This window comes from Anguilla rostrata, chromosome 15 (genome assembly GCF_018555375.3).
Source record: "Anguilla rostrata isolate EN2019 chromosome 15, ASM1855537v3, whole genome shotgun sequence".
NCBI classification, from domain to species: domain Eukaryota; kingdom Metazoa; phylum Chordata; class Actinopteri; order Anguilliformes; family Anguillidae; genus Anguilla; species Anguilla rostrata.
The window spans coordinates 4,274,507-4,294,631 of record NC_057947.1 but is presented as its reverse complement, the minus strand read 5'-3'; the positions used below and the strand labels follow the sequence as shown (position 1 = coordinate 4,294,631).

The 20,125-nt window shown below is 48.8% G+C and overlaps 1 protein-coding gene across 10 annotated transcripts in view; it reads right to left on the bottom strand.

Annotated features, from left to right (window-relative positions):
* LOC135241413 (abl interactor 2) overlaps positions 1 to 20,125 on the bottom strand; it is a 31,253-nt gene continuing 11,128 nt past the window's right edge. For 2 of the 10 annotated variants that reach the window (XM_064311771.1, XM_064311772.1), the window contains 11 exons: positions 18,187 to 18,354; positions 15,944 to 16,120; positions 15,444 to 15,461; positions 13,123 to 13,220; positions 10,648 to 10,794; positions 8,303 to 8,427; positions 5,390 to 5,617; positions 3,531 to 3,692; positions 2,650 to 2,727; positions 1,922 to 2,095; positions 1 to 1,346 (listed from right to left, as the gene is read on the bottom strand). In XM_064311771.1, coding sequence (XP_064167841.1) covers positions 1,171 to 1,346; positions 1,922 to 2,095; positions 2,650 to 2,727; positions 3,531 to 3,692; positions 5,390 to 5,617; positions 8,303 to 8,427; positions 10,648 to 10,794; positions 13,123 to 13,220; positions 15,444 to 15,461; positions 15,944 to 16,120; positions 18,187 to 18,354 — 1,551 coding nt within the window. In that variant the 3' untranslated portion in view covers positions 1 to 1,170. The remainder of the gene's footprint in view (positions 1,347 to 1,921; positions 2,096 to 2,649; positions 2,728 to 3,530; positions 3,693 to 5,389; positions 5,618 to 8,302; positions 8,428 to 10,647; positions 10,795 to 13,122; positions 13,221 to 15,443; positions 15,462 to 15,943; positions 16,121 to 18,186; positions 18,355 to 20,125) is intronic. The other 8 variants (XM_064311773.1, XM_064311774.1, XM_064311778.1 and 5 more) reach the window with 8 other exon arrangements.

The following is a 20,125-nucleotide window of genomic DNA, read 5'->3' as shown; positions in this document are numbered from 1 at the left end:
ATGAATAATTTAAGAGTTTTATTAGAGCATGCAGTCTTGTGTAATACTACACACAACATCTCAATCGAATGGGCATTTTGGCTTGAACCACGACACGACAACAGCTCGCAACCAGACAAAAGCAACTTAAATACTGAAAGGAATAATAAAATAAAAAATAGAACAAAAAAAAAAAGCATCAAGTCATCTACAGGATTTAGTGTTGCATGTGTGCATGTGTGTGCGTGTGTATGGGTGCGTGTGTTCACCGGGTCCTGTCCTCTAAGTAAGACAGAAAAGCGAAATGTGCAAGACCGATTCATTATGTAAATCACAAAAGATAAACAAGGCCATAATGTACACACTGTGTAATCATGTTTACTATCTGACCAGGTGCGTCTCTGTCATCCCTGTCAACAGACAGAGTAGAGCGTGAACTGCCACTGTGACAGAATTCACTGAAACTGTAAAAGAAAAAGGAAAAAAAAAAAAAGTGAAGAACCAATCACCACTGTTCAGCTCATCACTCAAAGCTAAACAGTCTCCAAAACATCTGCACGTCTTTAGTGTCCCAAATCTGAGCACAGGAGTTCTGGGGGGGGGGGGGTTAAAGCCACCCAAAAAACACCTGCTGCACACCTGCCATCCCACAATGCACCGCTCCCAAGACCGTGGCCAAACCTGGCATGGGCGAAGGCGCCACTTCAGCTGGTATGGAGGGGGTTAGAAAGGGGGAGGAGACAGCCTGGGGGTGGGTGGGGGGATTTGTTCTGTCCTCACATCACATTTCCCTTCAATCTTCATCTCCCATTCAAACAAGAAAAAAAAAAAAAAAAAGAAAAAAAACTGATAAAGTGGTTGCTTTCTGTTTTATTACAATGGTACCCTTCAATGTGATATCGCATTTGTGATCACCATAGTTACTTTTCTGTGGGAATTTTGAATTATTTGTTAAGTAATTCCACTCCCCAGTACTCAAAGGGGACGTTCTTATTGCAGTCTTGGACCATTAACCAAACTCACCCACCCCAGTATATATATATATATATATATATATACACACACACACATATATATATATATATATAATAACCACGCATACAGATATATACAAACACATGTAGGCCATGTGTGTATTGTGTATAGATCTGCATGCGTAGCAGGTGTGGGGGTGAGGGCGCCCCCTGGGGCTCAGTCGGCGTAGTGCATGATGGACTCCACGTAGTTGCCGGGAAACAGGCCGGTGGTGCCGCACATCACGCCCTCGTACCAGCCGTCGTCGTTCTTCTTGATCACGTAGATGATGGCGCCCTCCTGGAAGGAGAGCTCGTCCTCCTTGTCCCTGGCGTAGTCGTAGATGGCCACCACTGCAGGGGAAGCATTCGAGGTTAGCCTTAGCACGTTAGCATAGCTCGCTCGCATTTAGCACTTCAGGGACGCTGGCACGGTCATATTACTTGTGGATACACTTACGTTCTCTTGTACGGCCAAGCGCTTTGGACGACATTACAAAGATTTCGTATTTTTACAGTGTTTTAATGCAGCCATAATCTTTTACATTTTATGTCTGCTCTTGTGTAATTTAAGCCTGCTTGTGTTCAACTTCATGTCATTTTGCTGTGAAAAGCGGACGCATTTTTTTAAAATACGTTTGCGCATGTTGGCTAATATTTTTGATACGTGCTCTTCTTTTATGTGCATTTTTTGCAATTTACTTGATTTTTTTTGTTTACCGAGAGACAGGTGCTACAAACTGCCCTTTGGCTGTAGAGGCTTAATGAAGTGTACAGAATATGATGCTTGTGTTTAACACTGCAACGATGCTTTTTATACTTTACCCAAAAAACACGCAAGCAAACAAAATGAAAAGCAACGGATAAAACTGGGAGGGGGAGGGGGAGAGGATGGAGGGATGAAAAAAAGGAGAGATACGGGCGGGTACCTTTCTCCAGGTACGTGCGTGGCGCCCAGGGGGGGTCCTCTTCCGCGTAGGGGTCGCTGTACTCCACCACGGCCGACTCCTCCTCCTCGTAGTCCTCCGGAGGAGGGGGCGGCGGGGGCGACTCCTCAAACACCGGCTCCTCTGTGGGGGGCGGTGGGGGCGGGGCGTCTGAGACTGGGAGGGGTCGGAAGGGAGGAGATCGGTGAATACAGAAACGCAGATAGAGTAGGCTCGCGGCTCTCTGCCACAAGTGGGAGTGGCTCCACGTGGCCACGCCCTGCTCGCATCACTGAAGCGGGGCTTATTTACAGGACGCCAGTGTTCCACTGGCGGACGAAGCACCGATGAAACGGGCCGAAGTGAATGCGCGTTCAGCGGAGCGTACAGAGATGGAAACACCCACACACACGCGCCCACTCAGACACACGCGTGCTCAGACACACTCGGCTACACGCGTGCACACTCGGGCACACGCACGCACACGCAGGATGTTGCCGTTCCCCCCCTTGCTTCCTGGGGACAGCGGCATGCTCTTACACGCTCCATTTCACAGGCCGTCGCCTTCACTTCCCCCCAAAGCGACCCTCCCCTGCGCTCTGGAGGGAGGACCGTAACAGAGCGTGCTCAGACCTTCGGGGTGGAGGGACTCCTGGCCCGGTTCACTGACAGACAGCAGGGGGCGCTGTAGGGGAGGGGTTCGAAGGGGGCGAAGGCCCAAAGCCACTTACTGGTCTCTTGAACCCGAGCCACGAAGCCCATCAGGGGAAGCTGGGGAGTGATCTGCAGGATGGAGGGGGGCGGAGGAGCTAGCGGAGCCGATCGCCCAATCGCGCGCGGGGGAGGGCGGAGAGAGGGGGAGGGACAGATGGAGGGGGACAGATGGAGGGACGAAGACAGGAGGTGAGGACGGGAGGTGAGAGGTGGGGAGGGGTGTTGTGCGCCAGAGAGAGAGAGAGAAATAAGAGAGGGAGACGGGGAAAGGAAAGGGGGTCCAAAACAAGAGAGAGGAGAGAAGCGAGTTTAGTGTGCAGACAAACGTGAGCCCAGCGCCAAACAGTAGTCACCGTGACAACAGTTAATGATTAAACACTCTGCGGGAGGGGGGTGATCTAGGGAGGGGACATTGTGCCTGGCAGCTTATTGGAATTTATAGGACACTCCCGTGTCCTATAAATTGACAGTAAAATGAGTAACTGGTGGTTATGGGAACCAGATTTATTCCATATAGTATAGTAAAACAGGCACTGGTAAGTTTTACTGTCAACAATCATTTGTAATGGGGCATCCCTTTATGATGTCAGATGTGGCCCTTTATGATGTCAGATGCTGCCCTTTATGATGTCAGATGAGGCCCTTTATGATCTCAGCTGCACCAATTCTTTTGTTCAAGTTCGAGAGGAAAAGCAGGAGGGCTATTTGGCACACAGCCCTGCTTTGTGATAATGAAACGCAACTTGCTGCCCAAAAATACAAAAGGCAGATCCTTGGAAAGTCAGGGGGTATCCAATAAAGTACCGCATCTTCTAAATCGGGCCTATAAGGTAGTTCACCCATTAGTAAGAATGTGTGTGGTGACATCATGCACGGAGGATGGGTACTGCGCCCTCACCTTGGCTCTGGTTGTAGTACGGCCCTCCGTTGACCTGACTTTGGGGCGGGTTCGGCTGGCCAGTCACGGAGGGAGGGCGGCGGTACGGCAGGGACCCCCCCGCCGAGGCGCTGTTGTGTCGGGATCCCGGCCTGTTCATGCTGTAGAACTGAGGAGCGTTGCCTGCAACACGAGCCACCAGGGGGCGCCAGTGAGGTGAGACAGTGGAGCGTTGATCCCATTACTTCTAAACTCTCCGCCCCTCCTATCACTTGTATCACTCTTACGTAAATGTGTATAAAAACATGTCACGTAATATCTATCCGTCTGATACCCCTCTCAGTGAGAGGGCAAACCCAGAGGAGACTCCAGGCCTGAGCAATATACAGCGACGATAATTATCAAAAAATGCAGAAATGGTCATCGCCACCTGTATTGCCTTTCTTTTCATCTTTTTGTCTTTAGTTATACCTGATTTGATAGTAAACATCCAAACGTCAGAGGCCACAAGAAATGCTTCTAAGGGGAAAAAAATGCCACCACTGTTACGTAATGTTGATAAGACAAGCCAATCAGCAGCAAGGTCGTACAGCTTCCATGTGAGGTGTGTTTTATCAATCACTTAGAAGCTACGAGGCCTTGCTGCTGGTCGGCAGTCTTATCAACACTCAATATATCAACGCTAAACAGTTGCAACATTTTTTCCCTGGAAGCATTTAACACAAACTCTGAAGTTCTGATGTTTATTCCAGTATCTGGTATAATTAAAGAAAAGGATGAAAAGGAAGGCAATACACCACATGGAGGCGATGAACGTTACCGCATTCGATAATTACTGAACCAGTATATAATCCAGTCCTAACTCTAGCCAATGACAGCCAAGCAAACTGACCACTCAACTAACCAATCCACCCACCCCGGCCATGATGCCAACCATCAACCCACCCACACAATCAACTGACCACGCCCACAGACAGCACGTTTCCATGCCATTTCTGCATGCAGCACAGAGGGTAAGATGAGCCGTGCCACACACACGTCTGTAGAACAAACACACAGAGAGCATGCAGATGAGCTTCGCAAGCAGTAGAAACAAGACAATGGGCAAATTCCCTAACCCTAACCCAGCTTTGTGTATATTCCCAAGTGAAACTATCCAACTTTCGTCCTTTAAGTTCCTGGGTTTTTTTTTTTAAGAATGTAGATTTCTCCAGTGTACACAGTGGGTCTGTGGGGGCCTCAGTGACCCCTGCCCATCACTTTCCAGGCCTTCCAATGCATGGTGACGAAGTTTGGAATCCGCGGGCCCATCCCCATGACTCTACGGACCTCCTTGTGCGTTTTGCCATTTCGTGAGGACCTGTCCACTTAACTATTAGCTTCCTGTTTAGGGTCAAAAAGGGCCTTGCACGACCAAGCTGGACTTCCTGCAGTGAAGCTGGCTTCCAATCTGCTTGGCTGGTGCACTACCAGGGACCTCTCATAGAGAAATCGCCTTTGGAGGACACCCCCCCCCCCCCCCCCACAGAAAATCTTACCTGCTGACAAAGCCTTTAAATTCCATTCTGAAATAAGCCTAGCTTGATTCTCAGCAGTACAGCACAAACAAATGCGAAATCAGAGAAGAAGTCCAAGACTGGAACCTCTTCTGAAAATGAAAAGAGTAGGCGACCCTTTGCATCCCCAGTGCATCATGGGATTTATGGACCTGCCAGCACACGGAGAAGCGCAGGACGTTGTGGAGGACACGGACTGGCACTGGACTGCAGGAGGAGACAGGAAGTGGAATGATGGGGGATCTGAGGGGACCGTGATGAGCCACAGCGAAGCGCGGACTATGGGGGGGGGGGGGGTTTGGGATGGGGGAGGGGGGGACTCACCTGGCGTGGGGGAGGTGGTACTGCCAGAGGTGGCGGCAGCGGCGGTGGCAGGAGGGGGGGGCTGAGAGGAAGGGGGGGTCTCGGCGGGCGGGGCCGGAGAGGGGTCAGGGGTCGGAGGCGGGGGGTTAGGTGGAGCGTTAGGAGGGGCGTTGGGCGGGACGGGAGGGGCAGCAGAGGGGGGAGTGGGAGCAGAATTGGGGGGAGCAGGAGGGGTACCCGCAGCCCCTGCTGAAGAGGCATCAGTAAGCGCAGAAAACGCAGAAAAAAAGCAGAAGAGGAAGAAAAAGAAGGAACAGGAAGATAAGGAATTGTTTTCTTCAAATGTTTCCTTTCCGTTGTATTATTTTTTTGAAAGAGTTTTAGCAGGAGACAGGTTAGGCAGGGACTATTCTGTGCCGCTATACACCGGTTTCCATAGCGATTCACCTGCTCCAGGGACACCACCACTTTACTGCAACACACACTGATTTACAGCAAAGCATAGTGCTTTTCTGCAGCACACATCACTTTTACTGCAGCACAAACTGCTTTACTGCAAAGCATACAGGTTACTACATCACACGCCACTTCACTGAACATTAAACCTCAACAATGCAGCACACACTGCTTTGCTGCATAGTATACACTGTTAATGCAGCACTCATTGCTTCGTACAGAGCACTACTGAAGCACACATTGCTTTACGGCAAAGTAAACTGCTTTACTGGATTACATACTGCATTACTGGATAGCACACAGCTTCACTGCGATCAACTGCAACAGCAATCAAACAGGACTGTCACAAGGAAAAAGTCTGATTCTCTTCGATTCACATTTCTCAATTTCTACAAATCTGTCTCGCCGCCTCCACCCCGGTTTTCCGAGTTTTAACAGTGATTGGTCGAACTGGGCGCACGGCGTGTACTGAAACCAAGGAACAAATCTTCTATAAATTCTATAGCCAACCATGAAATGTCCAAATCGCAGAAAATGCGACACCTGGGATGGTCTTGGATGCGACAAGGTTGCCTTGGCAACACCTTCAGGTCAGAGAAATTTCCGGTTGCAGGATATGAGTGTGCGCATGTTGTCTGAATAAAATGAGTTTGCGGGGCACTGGGTGGATCACCCTGCTAAAGCACAGGATTACCACACAGTAGCCTGCCGCTTGGTCTGGTATCTAACTCCACAGGAGGTACATAACTGACAGTAGCATCACCCAGGGAGGTGGGGCTTCAGTCATCAGAGTTTCCTTGTCTAAGCAGGCTAGATTGCCTCCCCGGGTCAGTCTGGCTGCTCCAGCTGCGCATGAACAGTCCAATGCAGTGACTGCGCAGACAAGGTGCAGCTAGCAGCTCAGGCTTCAGAAAAAAACACGTGCCTCACATTTACAAACGATGTTGAAGAGACGAGGCTACAATAGCACTGGGGGAGGGGGGTTGCAATAGTAAGTGATTTAAAAATGGTAATGCAATGCGTTAAAGGTGCCTCTGTGATTCCCATGTTAAGTGCTTGCGTTGTTATGATGATGTTATTGTGAAAAGGGGATGTTCATTTCTTTCCAATGATTCTCAGGGGTCTAAATGAAAAGGAAAGCAAATCCTGGCTCAATATAGTTAACCCTGGGGTGCTCCATAGTTTGCCCTTGGCTCAATCCTGACACAGTTAGTTCCATAAGCCAGGGAAGCTCAAATTCATGGCTTAACTAATCATTTATGTAAGTGTGGTAGAGTGGAGAGGTATTACACTGGTGTAAAGGTGTATAAGGGTGGTAGAGTGGAGAGGTATTACACTGGTGTAGAGGTTTATGTGAGTGTGGTAGAGGTATTACACGGGTGTAGAGGTTTATGTGAGTGACATAGCTCAGGAGGTAAGAACGGTTGTCTGGCAGTCGGAGGGTTGCCAGTTCGAGCCCCACCCTGGGCGTGTCGAAGTGTCCCTGAGCAAGACACCTAACCCCTAAATGCTCTGGTGAATGAGAGGTATCAATTGTAAAGCGCTTTCGATAAAAGCGCTATATAAATGCAGTCCATTTACCAGTCCATTTGGAGAGGTATTACACTGGTGTAAAGGTGTATATGAGTGTGGTAGAGGTATTACACTGGTGTAAAGGTGTATATGAGTGTGGTAGAGGTATTACACTGGTGTAGAGGTTTATGTGAGTGTGGTAAAGGTATTACACTGGTGTAGAGGTTTTTGTGAGTGTGGTAGAGCTATTGCACTGGTGTAGAGCTTTATGTGTGGTAGAGATATTGCACTGGTGTAGAGGTTTATGTGAGTGTGGTAGAGGTATTACACTGGTGTAGAGGTTTATGTGAGTGTGGTAGAGGTATTACACTGGTGTAGAGGTTTATGTGAGTGTGGTAGAGGTATTACACTGGTGTAGAGGTTTATGTGAGTGTGGTAGAGGTATTACACTGGTGTAAAGGTGTATGCGAGTGTGGTAGAGGTATTACACTGGTGTAGAGGTGAGTGTGGTAGAGGTATTACACTGGTGTAGAGGTTTATGTGAGTGTGGTAGAGTGGAGAGGTATTACACTGGTGGAAAGGTGTATGCGAGTGTGGTAGAGGTATTACACTGGTGTAAAGGTTTATGCGAATGCGGTAGAGGTATTACACTGGTGTAGAGGCTTATGTGAGTGTGGTAGAGGTATTACACTGGTGTAGAGGCTTATGTGAGTGTGGTAGAGGTATTACACTGGTGTAGAGGTTTATGTGAGTGTGGTAGAGGTATTACACTGGTGTAGAGGCTTATGTGAGTGTGGTAGAGGTATTACACTGGTGTAGAGGCTTATGTGAGTGTGGTAGAGGTATTACACTGGTGTAGAGGTTTATGTGAGTGTGGTAGAGGTATTACACTGGTGTAAAGGTGTATATGAGGTGTATATGGTATATCCCACATTAGTAGACGGCGCAGCCGGGAGTTGCTCTTACCTGGGAAGGCGCTGGGAGGGGAGGGGGTTGGCACGGCGATGGGCACGCCCACGCTGCCACTCCCACTGTTCTCTCGGCTGCTGCTGCGGCTGCTGGGGTGGCTGCCCCCACTGCTGCCACTGCTGCTGAGGACAGGAAGCACAGCGATGACGTACCAGCTGCCCCCCCCCACCACCACAACCCCCCGCAGAAATTACACCGTCACCACAACTACACTGATAAACTACACTATCATCACAACTCATTACACTGATAAATGACACTGTCACTGTATCTCTCATACTCAAGATTATGAAGAAAAAATGTATGTATAAATGTAGGCCTATTACATACATATATAATGATGCATTACACTTGAATACATGAACAGATAAACTAAGGAGCAAGGTTTATAACGCAACCAGAAATGAAATACCATTTATAACAGATTAATAACACATTTATAACACAGACAGATACTCGGGAGAAATACATTAACACAAACATATAAACTAGGAGCAATAGGTCTACAATACATAAACACAATAAGCAACAATACGCTCAAAACACGAACTGAAATACATTTACAAAAGATTTACAACATGAATCAGATTAACCAATCCCTTAAGGAGCCTTTTGTGTGTGTTTTTAATACAGTGTAATAGCAGGGCAGGATATTCCATTGTACCCATGAGCAAAGGGAAGTAACCTCAAATGCTGGAGCTGATGTTCAGTCTGGATAAATGCGTGTGTGAAATGAAACCCCCGTGGAAACTTAGTTGTGCTTTAGGTGGACAAGATAAAAGCTCAAGATGAAGGTAGCGGTGGAAGGGGCGTGTGCTCCACCTGTCAGTCATGTGTACCCAAGGTAACGGCAGCGTACAAGGCAGTCTACACCAGAGCCAAGCAACTGTACAACAAATGTAGCCTAATAGAGAACCCACTGGAGAAAGAGTGAGAGACGTGAAGCAAAAGGGAAATACTGAAGCTGCGCGTTGTGCTGCTTCAACATGCAGGTCGCCTGCCGTGGTCCCTGTGAGTGTGTGGGGTAGATGGGGCTTAAGAAATGGCTAACTCCGATTTCAGCGTCAAATCTGTCTACAGGTCACACTGTCTGATGAGCCAAGAACTAGAAAAGCAAGGCAGAGAGAGAGAGAGAACTAGAGAAAGAGGGAGAGATGAGATGAGGTTGGAATGAATGTTATTACTATGGAGACAGACTGAGAGAGAATGAGAGGAACACAGGACCCCAAGGACAAAGATCTCATTTCAACATTGGGGGAGGCGTGTGTGGCAGAAAACAAGCAGCAAATTTTCTTTAGGATGTTTTTTTTGTGGGGCGGGGGGCAACAATACCACCCAGTACAGCATAATATAAGGGGGACCATTTTATTTCGCATCCATGCCCACAACACACAGGAGAGAGCCAACATTTGGAGCAACAGAAAACTGGAGCCATCTCAGAGAAATGTGATTAGAAACATTTAAAAAAACAAGAGTGAAGGGACAGAATGAGAGAAAGAAGAGGAATTGGCTCCACCTGGCATGCAGAGCGTACGAGCCCGTCCCTCTGAGGGGTGGTGGGGAAGGGGGCGGGGCTTTACGGCTGGTTTATGCTGCGTGCGATTCGGTGTCAAAGTGAGCGCTTCCTTTACGATGCGCGGCAAGGAAGGTGATGGAGCGGAAGCCCGTTTGCCCGTTTCCAGATGTGCTACTATGGAAACGACGTGCTTGTATAGTGCATCACACGCACTGTTCTATCGGAGTGCCAAATTTCACCCCTCCGTCACTCACACTGTTCTCTTAAAGTGCCAAATCGCACCCCTCTAGCACTGTAGCCATTTCCCCTGCTCGTGACTCAGAAGGGGTTTTTTTTTTTTGCCAACAAGCTGTCCTGTTGCGTTTCTCAATTTATCAGCCAGATAGGGGGACAGCAGTCGTGAGATGGAAAGAGAGAGGGAAAGAGGACAAGAAGCAGAAAGATGGAGAGGCTGAAGGGGAGATGAAGGGAAAGAGAGGGAGAGAGAAAAGGCCGAGATAGAGAGAGGCTGTGAGTGGGTGTGTCCTGGGCAATGGTGGGCGTGTCCCAGCTGTGTATGGGTGTGGCCCGGTCGGCAGTGGGTGTGTCTTGGTTGTGTGTGGGTATGTCTCTGCTGTGTGTGGGCATGTCCCCCAGAGGTGGGCGTGTGCAGGCGTGTCTATGCCCGTGTGCGGGTACCTGTACGTGCGGTTCCTCTGGTTAACTGAAGCTGTGCGCACCGGGCTCTGCTGTGTGTGGGCATGTCTGTGCTGCGTGTGGGTGTGTCTATGATGTGAGTGGGCGTGTCTATGCTGCGTGTGGGCGTGTCTCGCCCGTGTGCGGGTACCTGTACGTGCGGTTCCTCTGGTTAACTGAAGCCGTGCGCACGGGGCTCTGCTGTGCTGGGCCCATGCTGCGCGTGGGGCTGGGGACATAGTCGTTAGGGACCACAGGGGGGCGCACTGGCTCAAGGGTCCTATAGGGGGAGTGCCGCCTGTGAGGGAGGGGGTGGGGGATACGAGAGCATTTTAACACACGGGTGAAAAAGTGAGAGGGGAAAATAAAATGTGAAAAACACAATGCAACCTTGGAAGGGAGGGGATGGGGGGACAAGGGGATTAAAGGGGAGTGCTCTTGGTTCTACAGGGACAGTCATCCTCAGCGTGAAATGGGTCAGGTTCACTGTGCTGGAGTGTATGAAGCTTTGACAGTGTTCCTTCTCCCACAGCATTCCCTCTCTCTGTGTCCCAAACACACCTCTACAGACATCATTAAGGGTTCTGACCAATATAAAAAAACGAAAGCAAACCACTACTATCACGACTACTAACCCTATCAACACCAATCTGAGCTAAAGCACACGTTTACATAAAATACATTTTAGTGTGTGAATATACAGTCGACTGGAAAGTGAACAGATTCAACTGCCTACTGCTGCCACAGGCAGCGTGATACGAAGGAGGATTACAAATTAATATAAGCATTTAATGAGCAGCAATTATCACCAGTGGCAGAGCCTGTTCTGCCCTAGACTGGAAGCCAGTGCATTCTGTGCAGGCTAGCGGCTCATTGGTGCAGCTTGTTTTAACAGTCTGTACTTGGTGCTGTATGCTAGCAGCTCATTTGAACAGTCAGTCCTTGGTGCTGTATGCTAGCAGCTCATTTGAACAGTCAGTGCTTGGTGCTGTATGCTAGCAGCTCATTTGAACAGTCAGTGCTTGGTGCTGTATGCTAGCAGCTCATTTGAACAGTCAGTGCTTGGTGCTGTATGCTAGCAGCTCGTTTGAACAGTCAGTGCTTGATGCTGTATGCTAGCAGCTCGTTTGAATGGTCTGTGCTTGGTGCTGTATGCTAGCAGCTCATTTGAACAGTCAGTGCTTGGTGCTGTATGCTAGCAGCTCATTTGAACAGTCTGTGCTTGGTGCTGTATGCTAGCAGCTCATTTGAACAGTCAGTGCTTGGTGCTGTATGCTAGCAGCTCATTTGAACAGTCAGTGCGTGGTGCTGTATGCTAGCAGCTCATTTGAACAGTCTGTACTTGGCGCTGGATGCTAGCAGCTCATTTGAACAGTCTGCGCTTGGTGCTGTATTTCACAATCTCACATTACGCTATGAGGTCGGGAAACCTCAGCCAATGGGAATCCAGCACCAGAGTGATGCACGGCAGCCATTTTCCCCAGGGATCTTAAATGACCACAGTGAATCAGGCCCTCGCTTCAACACCTCATGTGTGAAAGATGCCCTTTGTCCCAATTTTGGCTGCTGGAAACAGCAGGATGGATGAGACATTATCACGGACCCTCACAGATTTCCCATCATGCACTCGGTCCTATGGAGGGATCACATTTGTGGTCACATGTTGCGTGAATGGTTCCTCTTTCTATATGAACTGTATCACATTTTTCCCCTCTTAAACCTCGCGTACCAATTCGTGGAACCATATGACTCATTCCTGAGCCACAAATCCAAATCACATGATCCCCAATCCTGGAGAAGACAATTTTCTGAGGAGGTGCCAGGGGAGGTAAAAAATGTTAGAGCAGAACAAAGAGAGAGCGACCAACGCCACAGCCAATCCCGTGATCTTCTGCTGACGGAAACACACTCCCAGACGGCTAAAACGATCACAAACACAAACACGCAGACACATACGGAATAATGACAGACAAAACGAATGCAGACGCAGACACATACAGAATAATGACAGACAAAACAAATTCACACGCAGACACATACAGAATAATGACAGACAAAAACAAACACACACAGACAGAAACCGAACAGAAACTGAACAGGCAGAAACCGAACAGACAGAAACAGACAGACAGACAGTTTTTCATACGAGCTCTTTTCCTCAACGCCAGGATCCGTTACTGCACTAAATTAAACACAGAGCTGCTGGGGACTGGTCACGGTGACTCATGCGCGAGGAGATTCTTTTGAAATGAGTCCTCCAGGTTGCAGCGGCTAAAAACAATCCCAAACTTCGGACCACGCTGGAAAAGTTATTTCTGTCTGTCTGCTTGTTCCAAATCCCTCCTTGGCCCAATTAAATGAACTTCTGCTTTATGTCAAATGTCACTAAACGGCCATTGCTGTTCCACTGTTTTTTTTTTTTTTTTGTTGTTGCGTAGACCAAAAATGTGCGCGCTTTCGAAAACGTGAGCGAGCAGTAAAGAGCAGGACCGCGCACACGTGCACGCTCGCACACGTGCACGCTTGCATACACACGGAGGCCGAGGCAGACGTGCAATGGGGTCCGCTCGCCTTCGGGGCGCGGGATGGGTTGCTTTGAGTTTGGAGGCGGGGCCCCGTTACGTACCCAATAGTGCCCTTCCCCGACATGGGCGGGCTAGGCGGCTTCTGGGTGGGCGGGGTCGTGCGCGGGAGACCGCCCATCTTCATGTTCTGAGTGCTGACCTGTGACAGACAGGGGGCGGGGTTAGACGCAGTGTGTGGGATATGAAGATGAAGGGGGGGTGGTGGGCACGGAGGTACGGTTTGGGGGAACATGAAAGGAACACGGTGAACCAGAGCGCACCCCTGGGGAGGGAGGCAGTGCCAGGAAGAGGAACGCAAACACAGACGCACACGCAGATGCACAAACACGGAGATACACAGCGAGCCGGGGGGGGGGAGGGAGTACGCCATGCATTACAGCCCAGAGAGAAGCACAAACACCAGCCCCAGCTCTGCAGCCGTGCCACCAGCCTGGCTCCTGCACCGCCGCAGGAAGTGACCTGGCGCTGTCACCATGGCGACCAGACGCACGCCGCCATCACTTCAATTCATGACAGAAACTAAATTGCTCAGCCAGATTCCTACTCAAAAAACCTTTTGTTTTCTTTCCCTTTTGAGAACAGACAGCAGTATTAAAAACGGGGAATGTTTTTTTTTTGTATCCACTGCAGAAGAAATGCAAGAAATCACTTAATCTTGCTTATTTTTAACCAGTTGCAATGAGATTCTTTAAAATACTTTTCCCTCTCGATCTGGAAGGTCCAATTGTACTTAATAGCCCAACTCTCTGCAGTACTCTCCATAAATCCCCGAGCTTCACATGCATATTTTCTTTTGAAGTGCCCTCTGCCATGGCACTGATTTCCACACTGCGAGCGCGCAGCGTGCCAGCAGAGCAGTGTGCCAACCGAGCAGAGTGCCCGCAGCTGCTGCAGACCGTATACCAGAGCAGCCGCGCGCACAACAACCATCCTGGGCATCCGCGTTCGGAATCGTCTTGATGATGTCACTGCAAATTATCGTGTGTGCTGCTCCATGCTACTGTGCGGCGGCCTTGTGCTTTAAGGGAGGACGTCTGTGAGTGACACAGACCGTCCGCGAACGACACTGACTGTGTCACTATTGCTCCTGATCTTTCAGTGTTTCTGCCGTACTCAGCAACACAGCACGGATCTCTCCACTCCTGATCTTCTGCTCTCCAAACGCACTCCACTCCACTCCCTCCCCTCCTCTTGATTCCTTTTCTCCCCCCTGACTTACGATCGCCTTCTTAGTCTCCTGTCTTGGCCCTTTATGTTATGCAGGGCGCTGGCTCCCAATAATTTAGAGGCACATGTGCTAACAGGAATGCAATTGCGAGCTCCTGAATTTTTTTAAACTTAGGAGCACGCATGCTCGTTGGGAAATAAGTTCGCGTAGCGCACTGTTGTGGCTTGGTCAACCCAGCGATGCCAAAGGTTTTGTCATACGCAACATGTCTCCCGTGGAGGTAACAGACGACAAGGCGGGGCGGGAGACGAGAGCTCCGCCCACAGTCCGGCTAAAGCACCGCCCCTTTTTGCTGATGACAGGCAAGAGGAAGATGGCTTGTGCCAGAGGTAGGAACAGTGGTACGGCAAGGGCTGGGGCTTTAATGAGGAATGCAGAATGAGGTATTTACTCTTTACACAAACACACACATACACACACACACACACACGCACTGTTAAACACTCAGTAAGCCAATCAGACACATGTATTACGAACAATCAGAACAAACCCAATATCCCAAGGCAGGGGAACACTAGAAACCACATCAAACCTCTATTTCTATCGATATCCAGCAATGGGCATGGAAAACACTTTAAAAGGAATCACTGATTAAAATAACTGATTCTCTACATTAGGCAGTAAAACGGCAGAATAATTTATCTGGCATAGAGAGGCCCTCCTGACGGGCCGAAGAGGCTCAGCCGACTGAAGTGCTGCTGCTCTTTACGCTCAAACGGAACCTCTTGTTGAATTAGCACCAAGCCATTTTTAAGCAAATGACTAAACTGGATGTCTTTGGTTGTAAAGTTGAGTTTGGAAATTGCGGTTACGCCAGCACTTAAAACAAGGACCGACAAAGGTAATAAAAGGTTGTTTTTTTTGTTGTATTGCTCTACAATATAAGAATCAAATCTGAAGTGGCAGGACCCTGGCTGTTACTATAAACCCAGCTAACACACGATGTCCTCACAGTGCTGCTGCCATGTAGTGGCAATGCCATAACACCGACAGAACATTCCAGCAGCGTTGTGAGAACATTTAGCGTTAGCTGGGTAATTACTGCCGGCATGCTGAGGAGTGTGACGATGAAGAAGAGATAGCGCCTTTAGTCCCCTCGGAAGGGTCAGAAGGGGGTCCTGGATATGTCCTTACCTTAAACCTAAGCAACCACTTAACACACACGTGAAGCAAACACAAGAGGCAGAGAGAGACAATATCCAAGCGTTAGTGGGAGGGTAGTTCAGTCGGAGACAAATGCAAATAAACAAGGTTAATCACAACCTGTGTTAGAAACGCAGAAGACTGTGTTAAAAGTCACGATGAAAATAAATTCACTCAAGATGCAAACATCCTACCACTGAGCAGGCTAAGAATACACTTGCAATAATGTGGTATGGCAGATTCATAGGAAAGGTTAAGAGTGTGTATGCCATACTAGTACTGGTGCATCCAAACACTCAAACAACCGAAGGCCCCACCCCCCTCAAGCAATCATTCACTGGACCCACAATGCCCCTGCACTGCCCTCTCATCTGTACCAAACACCATTTACCCATCACCCCTTTTTCCTCTAATCTCTCTGTACCCAACACTACACCCCTACCCATCTCTTTGGGGCCAGTCCTATTCCTGGAGCCCGTGACCTGCCCTACCTTCACCCCATGGCCAATGTCGTCCAGCACATTGTAGTCGATGGGCTTGCGAATGTAGCGCACGGGCCTCTCTGGATTGGCTGGTGCGATGATCTTGTGCGTGCGGGAGGTGTTCTTATTGGTGGTCAGGATGCCAATCTCCCGCCTAGCCACCTTCTCCTTGTGGATGTCCACTGTCTGAAAGGAAGAGGCGGAGCAAAACAGAGGTCAAAGGTCAACCTGTGTGACCACGTCCAACAGAGTAATCATGTGAAACCCCAAGTTCATTAATCATAGTTAACCAGGGTCTCAAACTAACTTATTGTTGAACCACCAGTGTCCGGTGGATGAAAAAAAAAAAATTACCAGACCCTTGGACATTTTACCAGACACCATTATTTGTGCACAATGTGAAAATGAACGTCACACAACTGCACAAGCATGCTTTTTTTTAAACATTTTTAAAAAGTCTGTTTTAAGACCAAATCAATTTCAGAATGCAATTAAATGAACAAATAATAGTAATTATGATATTTTATTATTATTATTTTATTTTTTTTAAATGAAGGCAGGGTTACCAATGTTAGAACTACAGCTTTAATAAAACTCAGAAGGTGCCTCACTCAGGAGCGTCGTTTTGACATTTTGGGGGCACGTAGACGGCAGTCAGCACAGAGCGCGATTCGCGGAAGCCTCGAACATCAGCCACAGATGACGCTTGCCGTTATCATTACGCATCCACTTCTCATTAAAACTCTTTTTTTTAACCTCGCTTTGTTGTTCAACATTATCATGTCTTCCTCTTTTTGACAGATCTTCTTTAAACCCAGCAATGTGTTGCCACATTTTTCTACACCTGACTAACGATAATTTGGGTGACAAATTTCACAGAAACGTACAGGCCAATTTTAGGTTGCCGCTCGACAACGCTCTAGCAGGTGCGGACCGCAGGCACGTCCAATCAGAGTATCCTGACGAACGCAAGGATTTGTGGGAGTTGAAGTCTCATGTTCTGAAGCTGTGCTTGCCATTGCTGTAACCGCGTGAACTTCCACGTAAGTGTACTGAGGATTTTGGCAGCTTGATTTCTACCTGACAATGTGTCTGGTAAACAGGTCCCGTTTGCCAGACACCGACATAATCCACCCGCATTTGGTGGGTTTGCTAGTTTCAGACCCTGGGTAACCAAGTAACAACGTTACCATTTGAAACCACGTGTAAACGAATCGTTTGCACCGACGTCTAATTGCATGTAATCATACGCAATCCTCTGTGGCCACGGGCAAATGAATGTGTAATCGTGCAGCGTCACCAACCCAACCTGAGACTGAGGGGGAAACTGCCTCCGCAGTCTCGCGTTCGCTCGCATTTGTAAACGAAACGCACCAAAGATGATTCCACGAGAAAATCATCCCTGTGCGCAGGAGGGCTGCAGAGAAGCATAATCGGGCTTTCGCTGCACACCGCTGATTACTGCTGAAGGATTAATGAAGACACGGTGCATCAGGGGCGTCTGACGTGGGCAACAGAAGGCAACTGTTTCAGCAGCTGACTAAGAAAAACAAGTGATAGCTAACATGTTGTGATGAATAAAGACGATGGCACCAATGTCTGTCCAGTGAGCCGGTCAGTGAAAGAGGTCACGTTTCCCACCTTCAGGAAAACCAAAAAAACAGGCAAACGGCTGTGTGGTGTGTGGGCGATACCTTCTACGCACCTTTTATGTGGAATCCTCTACAGGTTACCCTAAACTGCACAGACCAATAGCATCGAGAGTTTAAGGTTTCTCAGAAATGTTTTTCAGGAAACTTGCACCATCTTTTCATAATGTACCGGCTTCTTTCCTGTACATTTATATCTTCTTTGCTCCATATCTTGTCCATCATATGTATTGTGTGTGTGTTGTATTGTTTAATTCTTGAGTTCCATAGCATGCATCTATCTACCTATCTATCCATCCATCCATCCATCCACTTACCTACCTACGGTACAGAAACATTAAAACCTGGGCAGAAAAATCAGAGGATGGAGAGCAGGTAGTGGAGGTGAAGAGAAAATCGAGAGAAGATAACATGGGAGGTGGCGAGAGGAGGGGCTGAAAACATTGGGAGACAGAGAGAAGGAGAAGGACAGAGGAAAGATGCAGTGAGGAGGAGAGGGACTGAAGAGGAGAAGCGCCTTCTTTCCATGGCATTCCCCCCCCCGGTCCTGGAGTGTGTGCGCCCCTGGGGGGGCGGGGCTGGAGGCGGGGCCGAGGCGCTCACCTGAGAGATGTGGTTGATTGATGACTCCATGCGGCGCAGCTGGGACGCCTGGATGTCCAGCATCTGCAGGACATTGTTGGCCAAGGTGTTGATCAGGTAGGCCACGCTGGCCAGGGACTGCGTGGTGTAGTTTTTGGTTTCCTCGAAGGCTCTGTGCTTATCGGGCGACTGCGGAGAGACGGAGAGAGAGAACAGACATGTTTTAAGAGAGGGGGGGAAACACAGCGTTTTTTCTCTTCGTCTCTTGGTGCCACAGAAGAGCAGCGAATCATAGGACTGAGAAGCACCCGATCATCAGCACGAGGACTCTGCACTACACTGCGCAACTGCCCCAACTCTGTCGCTTCTCATACTGCCCTGCTCTCTCTCTCTCACTCGCTCTGTTCATCCTACTATCTCTCACTCTGTTCATCTTGCTCTCTCTCTCACTCTCTGTTCATCCTGCCCTCTCTCTCTGTTCATCCTGCTCTCTCTCGTTCTGTTCATCCTGCTCTCTCTCTCGCTCTCTCTCTGTTCATCCTGCTCTCTCTCTCGCTCTCTCTCTGTTCATCCTGCTCTCTCTCTCGCTCTGTTCATCCTGCGCTCATATGCTCTGTTCATCCTGCCCTCTCTCTCTCTCTCTGTTCATCCCTCTCTCTCTCGCTCTCCCTACGCTGTGCGACAGCCCCACAGACGGCCCCACATTCTGCAGGGAGCGCTCTCTGCCTCTCAGAATTGTCAGATTGGACAACAGTCCGTTTCTTCAGCCACACGGCAACAGGTGGTCTGAGCTCTGAGAACCGAAACACTGCACACTCCCCACACATGCAACACTGCACACTCCCCCACACACTCCCCACACATGCAACACTGCACACTCCCCTCACACTCACAGCAGCATGCAACACTGCACACTCCCCACACACTCACAGCAGCATGCAACACTGCACACTCCCCACACACTCACAGCAGCATGCAGCACTGCACACTCCCCACACATGCAACACTGCAGGGCTCTTACAATATCACGTTTGACTGCACAGAAATATTCTTTCAATTATTAATATCAGACGGGCTGTAATGAAACATCAACGCATCGCCATACGGACATCACGATACAACAGCATCGCTGTGATGTGCATGAATCCATTTGTATTGCCTCGAATCCTCAATTTACACGGCAAACCTTTATTTTGGCAGACTGAAGCACTGAAGTCAACACACTTATTAACTTTATGTAATTAAGTTATGCTGTTTGTTATTTCAATGATCTCTTGTGTCACAGTTGGGGGAATCTGTCAGATCTAGGCTAATGGTCACATTCATCTCAGCTAATTGCATCGTATCGCGATCGTTAAAAATCGTATCACATCGTAATAGATTGAGAAATCGTATTGCATCGTAGGAGTATCTTGATCAAGTTGTATGGTTACACCCCTAATATCTAGACACACCACAAATTTGAAATACGACAATATTAATATTCCCCTCCTTGGGTTCCAGGCCTGAAGGCAGGAAAAAGATGATCACCTCATGCACTAAGAACACCAAGTCATGAAATTTCCCCACCCCTGTGCAAATACCTCTGCATCGCACCCATACAAAGGGATATGAGACACGCAGACGTGCGCATATTCAGACGCGATATGCACTGCTAATGCATGCACTCGCTGCCAAGGCGAGAGGGTACGAACGCACGCACGCAGCGATGAAAACCGCACCTTCTTCCGATTTGCATTTCGCGCTGCATGGACGCGGTGGCCGATCCCTTTCCATTTGCATCGCGGGAAAAATTGGAAAGCGTAACCGAGGCTCGATCACGGCAGATGCAAAAACTCTCACCGTGGAAACGCCTTCGGGGGCTTCGTCCGTGAGGTTAGGACTACTCTGACCACGCGTGTCACGAGCCTGGTGCACGCTTACCGTCTATCCTCAGAGCTGGATCGAGGGATTGGGATCT